Source organism: Cricetulus griseus (assembly GCF_003668045.3).
Source record: "Cricetulus griseus strain 17A/GY chromosome 1 unlocalized genomic scaffold, alternate assembly CriGri-PICRH-1.0 chr1_0, whole genome shotgun sequence".
NCBI classification, from domain to species: Eukaryota; Metazoa; Chordata; class Mammalia; order Rodentia; family Cricetidae; genus Cricetulus; species Cricetulus griseus.
The window spans coordinates 128,469,811-128,492,142 of record NW_023276806.1 but is presented as its reverse complement, the minus strand read 5'-3'; the positions used below and the strand labels follow the sequence as shown (position 1 = coordinate 128,492,142).

Genomic DNA, 22,332 nt, shown 5'->3' with positions numbered 1-22,332 from the left:
TTTATGTATATATATTTCATGTAGCTACTATTTCATAGAGAGGAAAAATTAAGCATATGCTTATTTAAACAGTGATAACTCTATAAAACCAAAATATAAAATACTTTATTAAGAATAACCAGACTTAATAAATTAAGGTAATTTATATTCTATAGTAACTAGTTTTCTATTTAGAATTTTATTAATACTTTAAATTTTTTAACTTTAAAAAATTTTAAGATTATAAATATAATCACATTTCTCTATTTTCTTTCCTTCCCACAAAACCTGCTATATATGCTCCCTACACTCCTTTAAATCCATGGCCTCTTTTTTCACTAATTTTCAGTGCATGCATGTTCGTGTGTGTGTGTGTGTGTGTGTGTGTGTGTGTGTGTGTGTGTGTGTGTGTGTGTGTGCATATGTGTGTGTGTTCATTCATAAATATAAAATCCGTTATGTCCGTATGTTACTTGTATGTATGTTTTTAGGGCTATTTGACACAGAACTTTTAACCAGACTAACAGGTGTGGTCAAGCCTGTGATCCCAGCTACTTTGGAGAACAAGGTACAAGAAATGATGAGAGACTCGGACAAGCCTGGGTTACAGAAAGGAAGCACAAGAGCAAGAAAGTGAGAGAGAACTCATCATTTTGAGATGGACTTTGTGAGATCAGTAGAGAATAATAGAGGATTTAAAAATTTCACATGATTCTTATTGAATATTTACAATGACAACTCTTTGCATTGTTTCCATCTGTTTCTGTCAAAAGCTACCTTATGAACTAAGTCTTTGAAGGCTTGTTTTACTTGCTGGTTCCTCAAGGAATAAATAAAAGGGTTTAACATGGGGGCAATTGAAGTGCTGAGAACAGCTACTGTTTTGGTCAGTGATGCCCTTTCTTTCGCAGAAGGTTTCACATAGATGAAAATGCAGCTTCCATAAGAGATGGAGATGACAATCATGTGAGAGGAACAGGTAGAGAAAGCCTTTTTCCTCTGGCTGATAGATGGAAATCTTAAAATAGTCCTGATAATATACATATAAGATAAAATCACTAACGCCAATGTGAACAGCAGAGTGAACAGAGCAAAGTAGAAGCCAATTACTTCTAGGAGCCACGTATCTGAGCAGGACAGTTGTAAGAGAGGAAAATAGTCACAACAGAAGTGGTCGATGACATTAGAAGCACAGAAATCTAACTTGAGAACCAGCATGAGTGGTGGGAAGATGGTCAGAAATCCTGCCAGCCATGAGGTGAGGACAAGAAGGGTGCAAACTTTCTGACTCATGATGGTGGTGTAATGCAGTGGCTTGCAGATGGCGACATAGCGATCATAAGACATCGCAGTTAGAAGATAGAATTCTGTCACACCAATGAAGATGAAGAAAAATAACTGAGCCAAACAGTTGTTATAGGAAATGGTCTTGACTTGAGTAATTATTGATGCTAAAAATCTGGGGATGGAAACACTGGTGAATATAATTTCTAAGAAGGAGAAATTCCGGAGGAAGAAATACATAGGAGTCTTTAAGTGAGAGTTTAACAAGGTGAGGATGATGATGATTAGGTTTCCAGTGATACTTAATATGTAAGTTATTAATAAAAAAAAGAAAATTACTATCTGGAGCTCTCTGTTGTCTGATATTCCCAAAAGCACAAACTCTGTAATTATTGTGTAGTTTTTCATACCGATTTTCTCTTTCAATAAAATGTATTGATGAAAAAGAGATCAAAGAGTTTATTTAATGAGTTAGAATTGAAATTTTTATATACTGACCTTACCATTTCCAACAAATGTTGCAATGACTCATTTTCCTGTACTAATTACTACATGGGCATTTGCTGTCTTTCATTTAATATTTTCATAATCAGTATTGTCTTCCTTTATAAATACATATAGATGTCATTAATATATCATCATAGCATGCAGGTCAATACTTGTTTATTGCTATCTAAATAGAGACCTATTCAAATACTATATTGAAAAGGGAATTATACTTATGAATCCATGTTTAAAATTTCCTTATGAATATTTTTATATGAAAACTTTGCTCATACTTAAAATTTCTGTATGTATGATACAAATTTAAGAGACAGATTACTTCCATAGTAATTAATTACATCACCTGTAATTTAAGTACTGTCCTGAAATATCTGCTTGGAAAACACAGATATTACCTTCCGATTTTTGAGACTGAATGCTTTTAAAACTGAAATATCTAATAGCTAATGTCAATTTTATTGCCATTGGAAGCTTACAGAATTATATGATAGATTTTAATAAACGATTTTACTATTATAATGCATAGCATTGTAAAAATTTTCTTTTTTGCAAAAAATCTTTTAATATATATCTACAAATACCTGTGCTTGTAACCACTGTAATGTAAGACTATAAATACATTGGTTATAAGAAGAGGAAAATTAGTCACAGAGCTAGAAGAGAGAAACATAATACTGTAATAAATGATGCATTTATGTGATTAATGATGAACTTTTTACTATTTACTTTGTGTCTTTACCCTTACTATTTTTTTAGAATAAAAGGCAACTTATAAAGAAGTTTTTTTCTTTTTTGCAAAAATATTGCTTCTTTCCTTGAAGACTGACTATTCCGAATAAGTTAAAAAAAGGTATAAGTGAATAAGTAAAAAAAAATTATATAAGCTACATGAATTCTATCTGTCTTGTTCAAATCTAATACCTAGCAAATTACATACTGTCCATGGCATAAGTTCTCATTTATTATGTGATATTGTTGTCTAGACCTTTTGGCAAGAGGTGATTATTAAAAATGATAATGGGCATTTTCCTTCTTCCATATAATGTTTTTGATAATCAGTATTGTCTTCCTCTAGAATATACTTATATTTGCCACTAAGTTATCATCAAACATTCAGGTCAAAAACCAACTTGTTATTAACATTTGAGAAATGGTTGAAGTATATCATATGGGCAACTACTAAGAATAAATGCTGAAATTATAATTTGAGTTCACCAATTCTTTTGAGTAAATAGAGTTTCAAATAACAGACAAATTAATTTATTGAAAACACAGAACATTCTTTTCTTATATTGTATAACTAATACTCATTAGAAATGTAACCTTAAATTTTCCTAAAATATGAAATATATTTTGTAATATTCTGTTTTTTGGCATCCAGCTAAAATTTGTATCTGTTATTATATAAAAGCCTTTAACATAGATTAAGCAATGCTTAACTGCAAGAAAGATTTCTAATAGTTTCACTAGAAAGATTTCTAATAGCCTCACTTAGAAATAAAATAAACTACCCTCTTTTTGTTCTGTGTGTATGTGTGTATATTGGGAGGATCTTACTATGTAGCTCTGACTAGCCTAAAAATCACTATGTAGACCAGACTGGCTTTGAACTCATGGAGATCTGACTGCCTCTCTATGTAATATTCTTAATTCTTTCATATGAACAGAAATATAACAAGGAACTCAATATAAATCTAATTTAAATCATGATACATCTTTAATTTCCAAGGAAGAGTGGGCTGTGAAACATTTTAAAGTTCTCTGCAGAAGGTAAAGAATGAATATTACATAAGGATAAGACAATTTTACCTTCTGTGGTCACTATAAATCCCAGAGAGACTAGCTTGAAGAAAGAAAGTAAGCAAACAGAGGTTCAGGAGATGTAATGTGGTCATGAGATAAATGTCTGGAAATCACAGCAATATAGGGAGGTGAAAACATTATAGACCAATGAACTGATGTAATCAATCTGCTTTCCCTGTAGCCAAAATTAATTTTCCTAATAAACACATGAAATCTACACTAGAGAGATAATTTATTCTCAATTATCTTGGGGTTGGTTAAATCTGAGTGAACTAGTCTACAACGGACCATTTGTTGAAGGTAGTCTCTTTATTTTACTCACATGTACATCTCAAGGGCCTAGAGAAGATGAGTAATTAATGAACCATTTTGATATCCTTACATATAAGCAAACTATTTGCTGCTGGTGAGAGTAAAATATAGTAGGTAATTACCAATACAGAGTCAGGTATTCTGGTCTCTCTTGGAGGCGTGGGTTCGTATCCCACTTCTGACAACCAGATATAGTAGGTAATTACCAATACAGAGTCAGGTAGAAATATAAGGGTATTTAATAGGGAAAAGCCTTACTTACAGAGCGAACCAGCCAGCCGGTGGTAGTCTGTACAACAAGAAGCAAAGAGAAACCGAAACCAAAAACGCAGTCCCCCTACTCACTCTGACCACGCCCTCACAAGCCCTCAGGTACTCCTGTAGCCAGCCCCTAAGAAGGCGTGGCTACAGCTTCCCCTACAGTAAAATATGTTGCACCTACTATGGAAATCAATATGGAGGTGTCTCAAAAAAACTAAATTTAAAACTAGCACATGATATAATTCTTTGACATGTATCTAAAGAACTCTAAATCTTACAACAAAGGTTTCTGAATATTCCTATTATTTTTGCTCAAATCACAATACCAAGGTAATGGAACCTTAGTTGTCCATCAACAAATGAATGTATGGTACACTCACACAATGGATTTTATTTAACCATAAATAAAAAGTAAATAGTGAAGTTAGTTGTAACAATAAGTCTTTCCAACAGCCACTTGAGCCCTGCTGCCTTGTGGCTGCCCAAACAACATTCAGAGATTAATATTAGGTACAATGCTGCTGGTCAATGACTAAGATTTCTTATTTGCTAGCTCTGTGTTAAGTATCACCCATAACTATTAATCTATATATTTTATAAACTTATCTTATTGAGGACACTGGCAGAATGTGTCCTGTCTTCCTGGGATCAAATGGCAGCTGCTTCTCTTACTACATTTCCCAGAAACCTCCTCGACTTCTAGTCCTGCCTAACTTGCTCCCCTACTGGCCAACAGCACTTTATTTATCAACCAATAAGACAAACATATACACAGAAGGACATCCTCCATCAGTTAGTAGAAAAATAAATTAACCTGAAAATTATTATATTGAGTAAAGTAACTCAGGCTCAGGAAAAAATTGAATGTTCTCAGGCATATCTTATTCTAGTTTTTATGTATGTGCATACATATAATGCATACATTCATAAATGGATGTGGATGTGAGTATAGGCCATGCAACTAGTGAGGGTACCACAAGAAGTGAGAAGAGACGTTTTAAAGACACAGAAGATGGACACAAAAGTAAAGAGGCCTAGTAGGGAAGGAAGGGTAGTGGTTGGGGGTTGGTTGGGAGAGAATTAGGGAGGAAGACAAAATGCAAATTATGTATGAAAATACCATAATGAAACCAATTACTGTGTTCTAATTTAAATAATAAAAGTTATAAAGTAGAATATTTTAATTAAAAAAAATAAAATTCAAACTAATGTACCTATGACACACAAGCATATATATATATATATATATTATATATATATATATATATATATAAATAAAGAGACATATATGAATGGTCACTGTATTTCCCACTTGATTCCTATTTTCTTTGCAATTTAAATTAGCCAGTTCCATGTTCTATAAATATACTATGTGTGACACTATGCCTATATATTTAACTCAGAAATTCTGTCTATCTAGCTGTCTGTCTGTCTATCTATCTATCTATCTATCTATCTATCTATGAATGAATATATGTAGCATATAATTTTGGTAGGATAGATAGGACCAAAATAGAGTTTAGTATATTATATGCTTTTAAGATCTGATATTTTCCAAAATAGTGTGTATATTTTATTATTTACTTTGCTCATCAATTGCTTTTGTTTTATTTAACCATAAGAGATATTTCTATGCATTGATATCTAACTTTTAAAATTAATTTAGTATGTTATCACACAAACAATGTCTCATTGTGGAAGTTTCATATATATGTTCTTGGTTCTCATCCATTCCTTTCCCTTTCTCATTCTATTCCCCCATTATCCTCCGGTCCCCTTCTGCCTAACTTTCCCCAAGAGAATCTTACTTCAGATTGCATGTCACATGTTGCATGATCCTTCCATTTTTGTTATAGTTCACTGCTCCCTTAAATTATAAAACAACCTAAGGGAAAGTAGAAATGTGGGTGGCTTTTAGTTAAGAAATTCCTTCAATTTCAGTTACAGCAGGGGAAATGCAGACTACTCATGGATGGTGAACCATTCTCTTAAAATCAATCAAGGTCTGAAAAGCAGTGCATTTTAACTAGAATATTCCAGCAGGTATAGAAACAGATATTTTTATATGTGCAGAAGGTCATTAGCAATTACAATGTGTATAGTCTTAGCCTGGAAATCTGTGTGTAGGATGTTTTGTGTAACTATATCCACATGTGCAAAACCATAAGTGTACACAAAAACACTGCCTTCTTCCAACAAAGGATGGGACACAATGTAAATATCCATCACTAGGATGCTGGATGCATGTACTGTGTGTAGTAGAATCCTAAATGCTATCATATATATATATATATATACATATATATATATATGTATATATATATAATGTATGTATATAATATATATATATATATATAATTATGACTGTGCAATTATTGATGAGGGGTGGAGGCCCCCAAATCCCTCCTCTATTCTAATTTGGAGTCTTTTATGCTTCAAAACGGAGTTTGAGATTTTTTTTGTATTTCTATGAAGAATATCATTTGGATTTTGAGAAGGATTGAGGGGGATTGTGTTGATCAGTAGATTGCTTTTGGCAATATAGCTATTTTCAGAACATCAGTTCTGCTAATCTATGATCATGGGAAGTCCTTGCATCTTTTTCAAGTTATCTTCTTCAATTTATCTCTTTTTTATCTTGAGCCCATTTGCATGATGTATATCCTTGTCTTCCTCTTTCAATGTATTTTTCTAACAGTCTCTAACAGCTAATTCTCTCACACTATAAACATAGCTTTAGCTGTCAATCTCTCTCTCCCTTATAAAAGGGACCTTAAAAGGCCACAAGGTGGTTCTCTCTAAAATCCCAACAGAATGAGACAGCAGCCAGGCCAGTCCTGTGTGCACCTCTAAAATAAAGCTTGTTTTAATTGGAAAAAAATATTTTTCAATGCCTTTAGGGATATATAATGTTTACAAGGCTGACCATTTAGTGTTGGCAGTGGATTCAAAGGGGAAGGGAGATGGGGAGGATTTAGGAGGAGTTTGGGGAGGGGAAACCATAATTAGAACATATTATATGAAAAATTATTTTTAATAAAAGAAAAATAGAAAATAAATTAAATCTTTTTATTATTTCATACACATACTGCTTTTATGTCATTTCCAACATTAAAATTGTCTTAGGGAAATCAATTTTGCAACTGCTTGGATTTTAGATGGACATTGGAGTCAAAGTCAGGTTCTTTGGCTCCATTGTCACATCCTGATTTGAAACAAATCTGTGTTGTATTATCCGTTACAGTTCCTTCTTGCACTAGATAGAAGTTCTTGCCTCAGACAGAGGAAGAGTAGGAAAAAGAAAAGACAGATGAAACTATTACACATAGCTGCATGTAGAATAACCCAAGACTGAGAAGCACATTCAAACTTCCTGCAATAGTCAACCATTGCTGTCACAGCTGGCATGCAGCTCTTGCATTGTTGGTGTGAGGTAGTTCACTTCTTGCAATAGCCAACCACTGACATTGCAGCTGTGATGGGGGAGGTCCTTCTGTGTATATGTTTGTCTTATTGGTTGACAAATAAAGCACTGTTGGCCAATAGAAAAGCAAGTTAGGTAGGACTAGGAGAGAAAGAGGATCCTGGGAAATATAAGAACAAGAGAGAGTCATCGCCATGTGATCCCAGGCAGATAGGACTCCAAAGCCGGCGTCTTCTGTAAGATAAGTCCTTATAAAACATACAGATTAGTAGTTATGGTTGATACTTAAGACAGAGCTAGCAAATAAGAAATCCTAGTCATTGGCCAGCAGCATTGTAATTAATATTAATCTCTGTGTGTTATTTGGGGACCATAACGTGGTGGCAGAAATCAGGTGGCTGGTGGAAAGAGTTATTGTTACCCAGCTGGCATTTAGCTGCTGCATTGTTAGTGTGGAGTGAACCACTTCCTGCAATACTCAACCACTGCCATCACAGCTGGGGTGCAGCTCCTGCATTGTTGGTGTGGGCTTGTTCACTTCATGCAATAGTTGACCAATGCCATCACAGTTGTCATGCAGCACCTGCGTTGTTGGTGTGGGGTTATTCGCTGGAAAGCAATGTGAGATTCTCCCAGAAACAGTACCCCTCAGTCACGCCTGCATTTTACTCTTCCCTCTATTCCTTACTATGTTTCAAATGTGCAGGTACCATGTCATCAAATAATCGTAGATGCTAAGGAAACACTTGGCAGCTATAGAGTAATATGATTTATTTTCATAGTTGTAATTTTCTCATTCCTATTAGTTCTTTGGGGATTCATCAAATGTATTTGATTGTATTTACCCCCTTTCCTGACACACACACACACACACACACACACACACACACACACACACACACACACACAATTTTGTGTCCTCTTTTTCATTTTTGAACATATTCAAATAATGTTTGTTCAGCACTTGGTTGTATGGCCTTCACTATAAAGTGACCAATATACCAGGAGTCATACCCTGAAAGAAAAGTAATGTCACAACAGATAACAATTTCAAATAGCTCCTTAACTAGGGGTTAGACTTCATGCCCATCTCATCTCACCATGCTGGATTTTTTTTTTTTTAGAAACACTCTTATTTATATATTCATTCTCCATTTCATTACCCTCTCATCCTCCCATGATCCCAACCAACCCCAAGCCCACCTCTAACCCCCTCCCCAGGCATAGTGAAGCCCTCCATGGGGGACCATTAAAGTCCCACATCAATTGGGGAATGGACGATTTTTTTTTTCTATCCTGAGCCTGTACAGGTCTTGTGCATATTATCTCAACTGCTGTGAATTTGTATGTGCATCTGTTATGTGGTATATAGAAAGTTTCCTTGTAGTCATCCAATGCCTCTGGCTCTGCCAGTCTTTCCTTCTTGTCTTCCATAATGATCTCTGAGCCCTGAAAGAATGGGTTGTGATACAGATTTTCTGTTCAAGGATAAACATTAGTCTCCTATTATCTGCATCTTGACCAGTTATGGATCTATGTGTTCATCGCTATCTGTTGCAAAAAGAAGTTTCTCTGTTGAGAATTTATCAATTCACTAATCTATGGTTATTATGATGTCACTAACAGTAAATTTAATACTATGTCCATTTAACAGAATCACTTAGTAGGTTCTTCCTCTATAGGTAAGAGCAATAAACTCTCAGTTCCCTAAGTCAGCTCTGATTTGTCATTCATGCCCTGTAAGGAGGGGTTATATATTTGCTACCTCTAAACAAAGAAAGAGTTCTTTCAGCACCATGTTATAAAATGTAAAAGACTACTGTACTAGAATGTAAACCAACACAATAGAGCATAGAGCACAGAGGTATGCAGATATTCATTGTCTACAAATATTCAATGTACATCGAAGAATATAAAATGTGTAAAAGATAGGATTTTCACAAATGGTGTTGGAAAAGGTGAATATCCACAAAGAAATATGTTAATATACTCTTGGTTTATACCATAAACAAAAATCAGCTCAAAGTGGATTATATAAATATAATACCTAATATTTTGAAAGTCTTGTAAGAAAACATGGAAATCAACTTTACATTGGTCTTCTTTATTTAAATATTTTCTTTGATTTTCATTTTCTGGGCAGGGATGTTTTGTCTGCATGTGTGTCTGTATACATATGCCTGCAGTGCACATGGACACCAGAAGAAGGTGTTGGGCCTCCTGGGACTGGAGTTACATACTATTGAGATATCATATGGCTGTTAGGATTCAAACCTATGTTTCTTAACCTGAGAGCTGTCTTTTTAGTACCCGTGACAGTTTGTAATGATGATTTGAAAGACAGGATTTCAAAATGTAAGAACGAAACCAAAAATAGATAAGATTACACCAAAGTAAAAACATAAAAGAGGAAACACTAACAGGATTAAAATAGCCTAGAATGAGTTTATAAATCATAGAACCCAATTGGGGCTAATTTTGAAAACACATAGCAACTACAGTGAACTGTTGTGGACCCTGCTAAATTTTCTTGACTTTTCTAGGTCATTTATGACTCCTTTGGGATGCTTTTTCTAAAGCTTTGACTCAGACTAGACTACCATGGTATTTTTTATTATCAGTAATGAGTATTTGTAACAGTAATCCCTAGAGAAGAGTTTGTTGTAATTTCAGTAGATTCCCTTGAGTTGGTAGGGAGTGGGAAACAATAGAACTAAAGCATTAAAAGGCCACGAGGTGCCTCTTTGCTGAAAGAGTCGGGTATATTTCAACAATGATTTCATGTTCTTCTTATGACTCATGATTTTATTTAACCTTAGAGAACAACATCTAACTGGAGGATTGGGATGATAGCGATGATGTCAACACTAAGAACAAGATTTCATAAAATTCAATCTATCAGATGGCACATGTTAAAATTACCATCATAATCTCAAGTTTCCATAGTAAATGTGAAATTGAAGGAATATGGAAATTCTTCATGGAAGTAAACTATGTAGTGTGCCTTTTCTGATGAAAACATTAGTAGTGAATATTTCTACTGGATAGAAAAACAATGGTCACTTAAACAATTGAAATTATCTTTAACTGACAAAGCAGACTGGTTGATAGACATGTACAGGTGAGTCATGCTGATTTTTAAATTAACTTTATAGCAGGAAATGAAGGTAAATGCACAGTATGTCCAATTAAGAGAATTACATTTGGAGTACTGAATTCTAATATTTTACAAAATGCTTTATGTGATAGATATTTTGAGGGTTACGGTTAGGGCTAGTAGATTAAATAATGTATTTTATTTTTTAGACTACTGCATCTGTATTTGTTTTTCTTTGACTGTTTTATAAAGTGCTGTGGAGATTCTGTAATAAGCAATTCTTATTTGTCGATACTGCAATTCTAAATCTGCTAAATCTACACTATTTAGAAATGACATATCTAGTAATGTTTTCAAATATGAGTCTTAAGGATAACAGGAAAATAAAAAGTTAACATTTTCTTGGAGAAAACTAAAGCTTGAACATCTTAAGCAGCCAAACTTAAAATTATTCACTAATACTGATTTTTGGAAAATTCCATTATGTTTGTTAAGGCATTGTTTGTTTCCCAAATTGGCTCATAAAAATAGTATGTGGAAAGGAAAACAATATTAGTAAGACAAATGAAAAGGATTCAAAATAAAAGAAGAAGCTTTAGTGAACTCATTTATAGGTAAGAGATCACCAACTGATTACTCAACACCAAACTGTTCTCCCTGAGAACACACACACAAGCTACACTGTACAGACTGTTCAGGTTGCACTTGGGGATATACATGTATTTATATACACTGTACAGAAAATAGAGGTTAGTAATTTGAAAGAGACCAAGGGGGTAGGGTACATTAGAAGGTTTAGAGAGAAGAAATGTGAAGGGTAAATATTGTAATTATTCATAATCTCAAGAAAAACAGTTCCAAATCCACAAATATGCTAGAGGCAGTGGCAAGGGTCTGTGATCCTGGCTATAGAGGCTCAAGCAGGAGGATCAGAAGCTTATGGCCTGCGTGATAATAGAGGTCATTTGGAAGTGAATGTGTTAATTTGCATTTTTGCAAATTAATGGAAAACACACTATTCCATTTTGGGTGCAGGGGTGTTTTATGTGAAGAATGTTGAACAAAACAGACTAGGATAAGTTTGTAATTAACCTATGTCATGTAATTATGTGTAACCTGCAATTTAGGGTGAGAAAACATTTGCAAATGGTTGTATGATTTATCCCCCTTTCTGCTTTAGTGTAGGTGTATAAATTTCTAGGGTACATAAAACATTTTATTTGTTTTTGGTTTACTATGTGTTTGCTAAGGCTCATAAAAGAGGATGAAGAATCAATCCATGGAACTTGACTTCATTCTTTTAGGATTGACAGATGACCCACAATTGCAAATTGTGGTTTTCCTGTTCCTCTTTCTCAATTATATGTTGAGCCTTGTAGGGAACTTAATCATTGTGCTCCTCACCCTGCTGGACCCTCGCCTCAAGACTCCAATGTATTTCTTTCTCCGAAATTTCTCCTTTTTGGAAATCACATTCACAACAGTGTGTATTCCCAGATTCTTGGCGACCATTGTGACTGGAGACAAAACTATTTCTTATAATAATTGTGCAGCTCAATTGTTTTTTATTCTTTTGCTGGGAGTCACAGAATTTTATCTCTTGGCTGCCATGTCCTATGACCGCTATGTCGCTATCTGCAGACCACTGCACTACCCTATCATCATGAACAGCCGAGTGTGTCACCAACTTGTCCTCAGCTCCTGGGTGACTGGGTTCTTGATCATCTTCCCCCCATTGGCCATGGGTCTGAAGCTGGATTTCTGTGATTCCAGAATAATTGATCATTTTATGTGTGAAACTTCTCCTATCCTACAGATCTCTTGCACAGACACCCATGTCCTAGAAATGATGTCCTTTGTCTTAGCTGTAGTGACACTTGTCGTTACACTGATATTAGTGATTCTCTCTTACACTTTCATCATTAAGACTATTATGAATTTCCCTTCTGCACAACAAAGGACCAAAGCCTTTTCCACCTGCACTTCCCATATGATTGTTGTCTCCATAACTTATGGCAGTTGCATCTTTATGTATATTAAACCATCTGCAAGAGAGAGAGTGACTGTGTCCAAAGGTGTAGCTTTGCTATATACTTCAATTGCTCCTCTCCTGAATCCCTTCATTTATACACTAAGAAACCAGCAGGTGAAAGAAGTCTTCTGGGACATATTACAAAGACTGTGTTTTTCAAAGCACATTTTAAAATTGTGATGTATATTACAATCACACATTGAAAATAGAAAGTCTTCATATATTTTTATGATTATTGTGTTTTCCTATGTCAGCAGTTACTTCATATATGGGATTTTTCCCCTTGAAGAACTCTGTAATTCAGTTCTACTTTTCCTTAAAAGATTGTACTCTGCAATAACTAACTTCCACCAATTCCTTTTAGGAAATATATATATATATATATATATATATTGTTTATTACATACCCATTTCCAGAAACCATTGCATTGAATAAAATGAACTTTGTATAGTAGCAATGTTTTGATGGGGGAAGTACTTCTGTGTATGTTTATCTTATTGATTGTTGAATTAAATGCTGTTTGGCCTATGAGACAGCAAGTTAGACGTGACTAGAAGCCAAAGAGGATTCTGGGAAATGTGGTAGAGAAGTGGTGATCCAGGCAGGAAGTGGCATAGCAAGGAGACTCATATTTAAGCGAAGGAGAAACAGGAAGGGCCCTCTTTCCTGTTCGCCTCCTCCAGAGGCAGTATGTGAGCCACCAGCAAGAAGGGACACTGATAAGGCATCCGATAAGATAAGTCTTACAACATATATAGATTTATGATAGTTAAGACTGAGTTGACAGATGAGAATCCTAGTCATTGGCCAAGCAGCTTTGTACCTAATACAAGTTTCTGTGTATTCATTTGGGCCTAACTCGGGTGGGCTGCTGGTGTAAAGCTCACACGTGGCGGTGGGGCTCAGGCGGCTTTTGGTGGAAATATTTATCGTAATAATGTTTATGTATGATTTGTATTTGATTGAATATCAATGTATAGTATATCTATAATATTGTAATCATTGGGAGGTCTCATTACTTTCCTATAAGTTATCTTCAATATCTTTAAAGGGCATAAACACTTAAACCAAATATTATTATGTGGTGCTAAATTATCATTATGAAATGACTAAAACACATTCTGGGACAAATGGGGTAAATTGTGTGGAATTTCAAGGAAAAACCTTTCAAGAAAACATAATCATGACCAGGTGAAAAAATAGATATATAACAACAACTAATGTAAAAAATAGGATGTGAATTTGAAAGACCGCAAGGACGGATGTATGAGAAAGTTTAGAAGGAGGGAAGGGAGGAGAGAAATGAAATTATAATCTCAAAATACCAGAAAATAATTTTAAAAATTAAAAAAATAAATTAAAGGTAAGAAGACTAAGGTACAACACTGTGCAAATTCTACAAGGGTACTAAACAGCTCTATGCATTGTAAACTAAGAATAACTAATAGTTAAAAAACCCTTTGAGAGAGTATGGGTTCCACTAGGTCCCAAATCCCCCCATCCCCTCCGTGAAACTTCCTAGGTCCCTTCTAAGTGTGGTGGACCCACTCCGGCAGGGTGGACTACCCAGAGTCTGGCTACCCCTCAGTCTTGAACCCCCTCTACATCCTCCACTTGAGTCTTGCCCCTACTATGCCCTCCACTTGAGTGAGGAGAACACCAGGAGAGGTCGGACCATCCAGAGTTACCCACAGTGAAGGCTTGGCCCACCTATACCCACCATAAAACTAGAGGAGAGGGGAGGGCCTACCTGCACCCACTTGAAAAGGTGATGGAAAGATGACAGTATAAGAATACATTCAACAATGGAAAGACCAATATGACACCTCCAGAATCTATGGACTCCACACCAGCAAGACCTGACCATCCCAACACAGATGAGCAGAACACAAGTACCTCATAAACAACCTCATGAAGAGGATAGAAACCCTCAAAGAAGAAATGAGAATTTGGGGAAAAAGACAAAACAAAACATTCAAGAAATTAACAAATTTCTTAAAGAATGCAAAGAAAGCCAAGAAAAAACAACAGAACACGTGAAGGAAACAATTCAAACAGCTGAAGACTTGAAAGCAGAAATAGAAACAATAAAGAAAACACAGAATGAGGGAATGCTGGAAATAGGAAAGCTGGGTAAATGGTCAGGAACTACAGATGTGAGTATAACCAATAGAATACAAGAGAAGAAAATCAAGAATCTCAGGTGTTGATGACTAACTAGAAGATATACAGTCATCAACCAAAGAAAATCTCAAGTCCAACAAATCTCTAACACAAAATATCCAGGAAATTTGGGACACAGTGAATAGACAAAACTTAGGAACAATAGGTATAGGAGAAGGAGAGGAAACCCACCTAAAAGGTACAGAAAACATATTCAACAAAATCATAGAAGAAAACTTTTCCAACCTAAATAAAGACATGCCAATGAAAGTACAAGAAGCTTACAGAACACCAAATAGAGTAGACCACAAAAAGTCCCCTTATCACATAATAATCAAAACACCAAACATACAGAATAAAGAAGAAAGTAAGAAGGTCCTAGATAGATATTCTACAAACACTAAGACACCATGGATGCCAGTCCAGACTACTATAACCAGCAAAGCTTTCAATAACTAGAGTCAATGGTCACTAATATCCCTCAATGTTAATGGTCTTAACTTGCCTATAAAAAGACACAGGCTAACAGAATGAATATGAAGACAGAATCCATCCTTCTGCTGCATAAAAGAAACATGCATCAACTTCAAAGACAGATGTTACCTGAGAGTTAAGGGTTGGGAAAAGATTTTCCAATCAAATAGACCCAAGAAACAAGCTGGTGTAGAATTCTAATATCTAACATATTAGACTTCATTCTAATATCTAACATATTAGACTTCAAACTAACATTAATCAAAAGAGATGAACAAGGTCATTTCATATCCATCACAGGAGAAATCCATTAAGATGAATTCTCAATTCTGAACATCTATGCCTCAAATATATTTTTGACAAAGAAGCTAACGTTATAAAATGGAAAAAGCATCTTCAACATATGGTTCTGGCATAACTGCATGCTGGCATGTAGAAAACTGCCGATAGATCCATATCTATTGAAATGCACAAAACTTAAGTCCAAATAGATCAAAGACCTCAACATAATTTCAGTCATACTGAACCTCTTAGCAGAGAACTTGGGAGGTACCCTTGAATGAATTGGTACAGGAGACTGATTCCTGAACATAACACCAGTAGCACAGACGCTGAGATCAACAATTAATAAATGGGACCTCCTGAAACTGAGAAGCTTCTGTAAGGCAAAGGACATAGTCAGCAAGACAAAACAACAGCCCACAGACTGACACAGGGCTGATCTCCAAAATATACAAAGAACTCAAGAAGCTATTCTCAAAAACACCAAACAATCCAATTAAAAAATGGAGTACAGACCTAAATAGACAATTCTCAATAGAGGAATCTAAAATGGCTGAAAGACACATAGAAAGTGTTCAACATCCTTAGCCATCAGGGAAATGCAAATCAAAACAACTCTGATATACCATCTTACTCCTGTCAGAATGGCTAAAATAAAAAATACCAATGACAGTTTATGCTGGAGAGGATGCAGCGAAAGGGGTACACTCCTCCACTGCTGGTGGGAGTGCCAACTTGTACAGTCACTTTGGAAATCATTATGGCAACTCCTCAAGAAAATGGGAATGAGTCTACCACAAGATCCAGCAATTCCACTCCTAGGCATGTACCCAAAAGAATCACATTCATATAACAAGGACATCTGTTCAACGATGTTCATAGCAGCTATTTGTAATAACCAGAAACTGGAAGCAGCCTAGATGCTCCTCAACTGAAGAATGGATAGAGAAATTGTGGTACATTTACACAATGGAGTACTACTCAGCAGAAAAAAAACAAAAACAATGGAATCTTGAAATTTTGCAGGAAAATGGATGGAACTCGAAGAAACCATTCTGAGTGAGGTAACCCAATCACAAAAAGACAAACATGATATGTACTCACTCATATGTGGACCTGCTTTATGATACATAGTAGTAACCGTGCTTTATCAGAGCTGTTTTGAATGATGTTGCTCAGAATGGTTTCCTTCCAGATGATGATTGAGAAGCTAATTAAAAAAATGGTGCCAGGCACCACAAGCGTAACAGAACTGTGCTGTTTTTCTGGGATTTTGTTTTTTACTTTTTTTTTTTTTAATGGAGAGTGCTGGATGTCTCTACAATTTTGTTCAAATGACTGCAGAACCTGAAAAAGCTGTTGCTGCTATTGATGCATAACATACTGCCATATATATATATATATATATATATATATATATATATATATATTGAATTTTTGGAAACTTTAGCTGTGCTGTCAACTTTGGAAAAAAGTATCCCAGTTTACTGTGTTGAGTTGGTTGTACAAAAATTAACACCATATTGGTCTAGAAATGTTAAACTTAATTTTTTTCCATTTGTACAGGGGTAATGCACTGTATTAAATATGTAAGGTCTTAAAAAAATAAGGGATTTTGAGAGCCCATCCCTTGTGAAGGTATGCTCTCTTGACCTGGACACATAGGGAAGGGCCTAGGCCTGGCCCAGGATGATGTGGTAGACTTTGGGGAGCCCCTTTTGAGGGCCTTACCCTGCCTGGGGAGTGGAGAGGGTATGGCTAGGGGCAGGTGGGATGTTGGGTGCGAGGAGAGGGGGGTGGAGAAGGGATTGACATGTGAAGAAAGCTTGTTCCTAATTTGAACTAATAAAATAAAATAAAATAAAAAAGAAGGTAGTCACCAAAATACCAAATAATTCAATTAATGAGCAACAAAAGATACTCATTAATACAAGGTCATCTGTTCAACTATGTTTACAGCAGCATTATTTTTACTCGCCAGAACCTGGAAGCAACCTAGATGCCCCTCAACTGAAGTATGGATAAAGAAAATGTGGTACATTTACGTAATCGAATACTACTCAGTTAAAAAACTGGTGGAATCTTGAAATTCACAGGCAAATGGATGGAACTAGAAGAAACCATCCTGAGTGAGGTAACCCATTCACAAAAAGACAAACATGGTATATACTCACTCATATATGGATTTCAGACACAGAGCAAAGGATTACCTGCCTACAATCCACGCCTCCAGAGAAGCTAAGAAACAAGGAGTACCCTAAGGGAGACATACATGATCACCTGGAGATGGGGAAAGGGACAAGAACTCCTGAGCAAGCATGGGGGCATTGGAGAGGGAGTGAGGAGAAAGAGTAGGGGAGAAGGGGAGGGTCAGGAGGACATAAGGGATCCAGGAAGATTGAGTCTGTGGGAAGGATAGAGGAGAGCAAGGAAAGAGACACCATAATAGAGGGAGCCATTATAGTTTTAAAGAGAAATTGGGCAATAGAGAAATATCCAGAAATGTATAAGAATGACCCTAACTAACAATATAAGCAAAGTAGAGAGGCTATCTTAAACACCCTTTCTCTATAATGAGATTGATGACTACCTTATATGCCAATCTAGAGCCTTCATCCAGTAACTGATGGAAGCAGAAACAGACACCCACAACTAAACACTGAACTGAACCCTGGAACTTAGTTGCGGAGAGGGAAGAGTGATGAGCATCAAGACCAGGCTGGAGAAATCCACAGAAACAGCTGACATGAATAAGGGGGAGCTCATGGACCCCAGACTGATAGCTGGGAAACCATCATAGAACCAACCCAGAACCCTGAACATGGGTGTCAGTTAGGAGACCTGAGCAATCTATGGGGCCTCTGGCAGTGGATCAGTATTTATCCCTAGTATACGAATGGACTTTGGGAGCCCATTCCACATAGAGGGATACTCTGTCAGCCTAGACACAAGGGGGAGGGCCTAGGCCCTGCTTCAAATCATGTGACAGACTTTGAAGATCCCCATGGAAGGCCTCACTCTCCCAGGGAGGCAGAAAGGGGATGGGATAGGAGGCTGGTGGAGGTCAGAGTAGGAGAGGAAGGAGAGGGAACTGGGAATGACACGTAAAACAAGCTTGTTTCTAATTTAAATTTTAAAAAGAAAGGAAAAATAAAATTAAAAAGATTATTTATAAAGTAAAAAAATAGTGGGGTACAGAACTAAATAGCAATTCTCAATAGAAGAATCTAAAATGGCTGAAAGACACTTAAGAAAGTGATCAATATCCTTAGCCACTAGGGAAATGAAAATGAAAACAACTCTTAGATATCATCTTGCTTCTGTCAGAATGGTTAAAATAATAATAATAAAAATAAAAAACACCAGTGACAGTTTATGCTGGAGAATGTGGTGAAAAGGGAACACTCCTCTACAGTTGTTGGAAGTGCAAACTTGTACAGCCACTTTGCAAGTGAGAGCATATGGACACCAGCCATAAAGCTGGGGAACCAGCATTGGATCAAACCAAGTCCTCTGAATGTGGGTGCCAGCTAAGAGGCCTGGGTAGTCTATGAGACCTCTAACAGTGGAGCCAATGCTTATCCCTAGTGTAGAAATAGACTTTGGGAGCTCATTCCCTATGGAGGAATGCATTGCAGCCTAGATACATGGAAGAGGGCCTAGGCCCTCCTCCAAATGATCTCCTGTAGAAGGCCTCACTATCCTTGTGAGTGGGTGTGGGGTGTTGTGGGGGTTGTAGTTCATGGGCATGGGAGGATGGGAGGGATTGATATTTGAAATAAGATTCTAAAATAAAATTTAAAAAGAGCCTTTAAGAGATTGTCTGGAGAGAAGTAAAGATAATTTGGAGGTAAAAATCCTTTCTATGCCAGTGTGATCACTCATGTTTGATTCCCAGAATCCATGGTGAGAATTTATCCCCTTAAATTTCCTCTGATATCCATACATGGGCACACATGCACTTTACACCCCCATAACAGACACACTTCCTCACATTGTCAGACATTCTCTCTGTGCCTATGCCCTGAGTGGGACTATGTACTCAGTAGGCTATGTACCACTCAGTAAAAGATAACACCTAAACTTCTAAAGACACAAAGATGCCTGTTTCACAATTCCATTAATGTGATAATGAAGGCAAAACCAACACTAAGATTACAGAGGTGAATGGATCAAAACATTATAGGGTCTTTTATTAACCAAAGTTTGTGGAGTTTGGTACTTTGATTATTATGTGGTGAGGGGACTTCTTTTTGTGGTCCAATCTATTTTGTGTTCTGTAAGCTTCTTGTACTTTCATAGGCATATCCTTCTTTAGGTTGGGGAAGTTTTCTTTTATGGTTTTGTTGAATATGTTTTCTGTACCTTTGAGCTAATATTCTTCACCTTCTATATCTATTATTCTTTTCACGATGTCACATATTTCCTGGAAATTTTGTGTTAGGGATTTTTTGGACTTGAGATTTTCTTTGGTGGATGACTGTATATCCTTAAGTGAGTCTTCAACACCTGAGATTCTCTCTTCCATCTCTTGTATTCTATTGGTTATGCTTACATCAGAGGTTCCTGATTGTTTATCCACCTTTTCTATTTCCAGCATCCCCCTCATTCTGTGTTTTCCTTATTGTTTCTAATTCTGCTTTCAAACTGTGAACTTTTTGAATTGTTTCCTTCACTTGCTTGTTTGTTTTTTTCTTGGCTTTCTTTAGATTCTTTAAGAGATTTGTTTATTTCTTGAATTTTTTGGTTTGTCTTTCCCTCCATTTCATGTAATTTTTTGTTTATTTTTTTCTTCTATTTCTTTAATGGATTTTCTTGTTTCCTCTTTAATGATCTCTATCATTTTCATAAGACAATTTTTAAGGTCCATCTCTTCTTCATCCTCTGGGTTGAGCTTCTCAGTTCTTGCTGGTGTGGAGTCTGTAGATTCTGGTAGGGTCATATTGGTCTTTCTGTTGTTGAGTGTGTTCTTATTCTGTTGTCTTCCCATCCCTTCTTCCAGTGGGTGCAGCTGTGGTCTCTCCCTCTCTCAGGTGGCAGGAGGAGGGCTCAGGCTCAGGCTCAGGCTCAGGCAGCATGCTCAGGCTCAGGCTTAGGCGGCACGATGAGGGTAGAGGGCGGGGGTGGGGGTGGGGGTGGGACAAGGGTGAAGTGAGTCCAGACTCAGGGTGGGCATTCCGGTGTGGGCAGGTCCACTCTTGTCCAGGGAGAGGCTCAGAAAGTAGCTAGCAGGAGGTGATCGAGGAGGTTGGGGGCAGAGCAGCGCCCAGACTCACCTCAGTCTCAGGTAGCAGGCGGAGGGCCAATACCTATTATTTTAAAAGTCTTGTAAGAAAACATGGAAGTCAACTTTACATTGGTCTTTATTTAAATTTTTTCTTTGATTTTCATTTTCTGTGTAGGGGTGCTTTGTCTGCATGTGTGTCTGTATACCATATGCCTGCAGTGCACATGGACACCAGAAGAAGGTGTTGGACCTCCTGGGACTGGAGTTACATACTATTGAGATATCATATGGCTGTTAGGATTCAAACCTAGGTCTCTTAACCAGAGAGCTGTCTTTCTAGTACCAGTGATAGTTTGTAATGATGATTTGAAAATAGGATTTCAAAATGCAAGAACGAAACTAAAAATAGATAAGATTACACCAAAGTAAAAATGAAGAAAGAAGAAAACACCAACAGGATAAAAATAGTCTATAGAGGTATATAGAACATGTTTATAAATCTTAGAACCCAACAGGGGCTAATTTTGAAAACACATAGCAACTACAGTGAACTGTTGCTGGCCCTGCTAAATTTTCTTGACTTTTCTAGGTCATTAATGACTACTATGGGATACTTTTTCTAAAGCTTTGACTGAGCCTAGACTACCATGGTATATTTTATTATCAATAATGAGTATTTGTAACAGTAATCCCTAGAGAAGAGTTTGTTGTAATTTCAGTAGATTCCCTTGAGTTGGTAGGGAGTGGGAAACAATAGAACTAAAGCATTAAAAGGCCACGAGGTGCCTCTTTGCTGAAAGAGTTGGGTATATTTCAACAATGATTTCATGTTCTTCTTATGACTCATGATTTTATTTAACCTTAGAGAACAACATCTAACTGGAGGATTGGGATGATAGCGATGATGTCAACACTAAGAACAAGATTTCATAAAATTCAATCTATCAGATGGCACATGTTAAAATTACCATCATAATCTCAAGTTTCCATAGTAAATGTGAAATTGAAGGAATATGGAAATTCTTCATGGAAGTAAACTATGTAGTGTGCCTTTTCTGATGAAAACATTAGTAGTGAATATTTCTACTGGATAGAAAAACAATGGTCACTTAAACAATTGAAATTATCTTTAACTGACAAAGCAGACTGGTTGATAGACATGTACAGGTGAGTCATGTTGATTTTTAAATTAACTTTATAGCAGGAAATGAAGGTAAATGCACAGTATGCCCAATTAAGAGAATTACATTTGGAGTACTGAATTCTAATATTTTACAAAATGCTTTATGTGATAGATATTTTGAGGGTTATGGTTAGGGCTAGTAGATTAAGTAATGTATTTTATTTTTTAGACTACTGCATCTGTATTTTTTTCTTTGACTGTTTTATAAAGTGCTGTGGAGATTCTGTAATAAGCAATTCTTATTTGTCGATACTGCAATTCTAAATCTGCTAAATCTACACTACTTAGAAATGACATATCTAGTAA

The 22,332-nt window shown here is 36.2% G+C and overlaps 2 protein-coding genes across 2 annotated transcripts; one reads left to right on the top strand and one right to left on the bottom strand.

Annotated features, from left to right (window-relative positions):
• Positions 1 to 705: 705 nt before the first annotated feature.
• LOC103160094 (olfactory receptor 6C3) lies at positions 706 to 1,766 on the bottom strand. The gene has a single exon (XM_027391845.2). The coding sequence runs from the start codon at positions 1,669 to 1,671 to the stop codon at positions 706 to 708; it is 966 nt and encodes a 321-aa protein (XP_027247646.1). The 5' UTR covers positions 1,672 to 1,766.
• A 10,162-nt stretch (positions 1,767 to 11,928) lies between these two features.
• LOC100771731 (olfactory receptor 6C6) lies at positions 11,929 to 12,876 on the top strand. The gene has a single exon (XM_027391892.1). The coding sequence runs from the start codon at positions 11,929 to 11,931 to the stop codon at positions 12,874 to 12,876; it is 948 nt and encodes a 315-aa protein (XP_027247693.1).
• The last annotated feature ends 9,456 nt before the right edge of the window (positions 12,877 to 22,332 follow it).

Bases quoted from the DNA above. Each gene is read 5' to 3' on its own strand.
- LOC103160094 (XM_027391845.2), bottom strand. From the start codon at position 1,671: ATGAAAAACTACACAATAATTACAGAGTTTGTGCTTTTGGGAATATCA.
- LOC100771731 (XM_027391892.1), top strand. From the start codon at position 11,929: ATGAAGAATCAATCCATGGAACTTGACTTCATTCTTTTAGGATTGACA.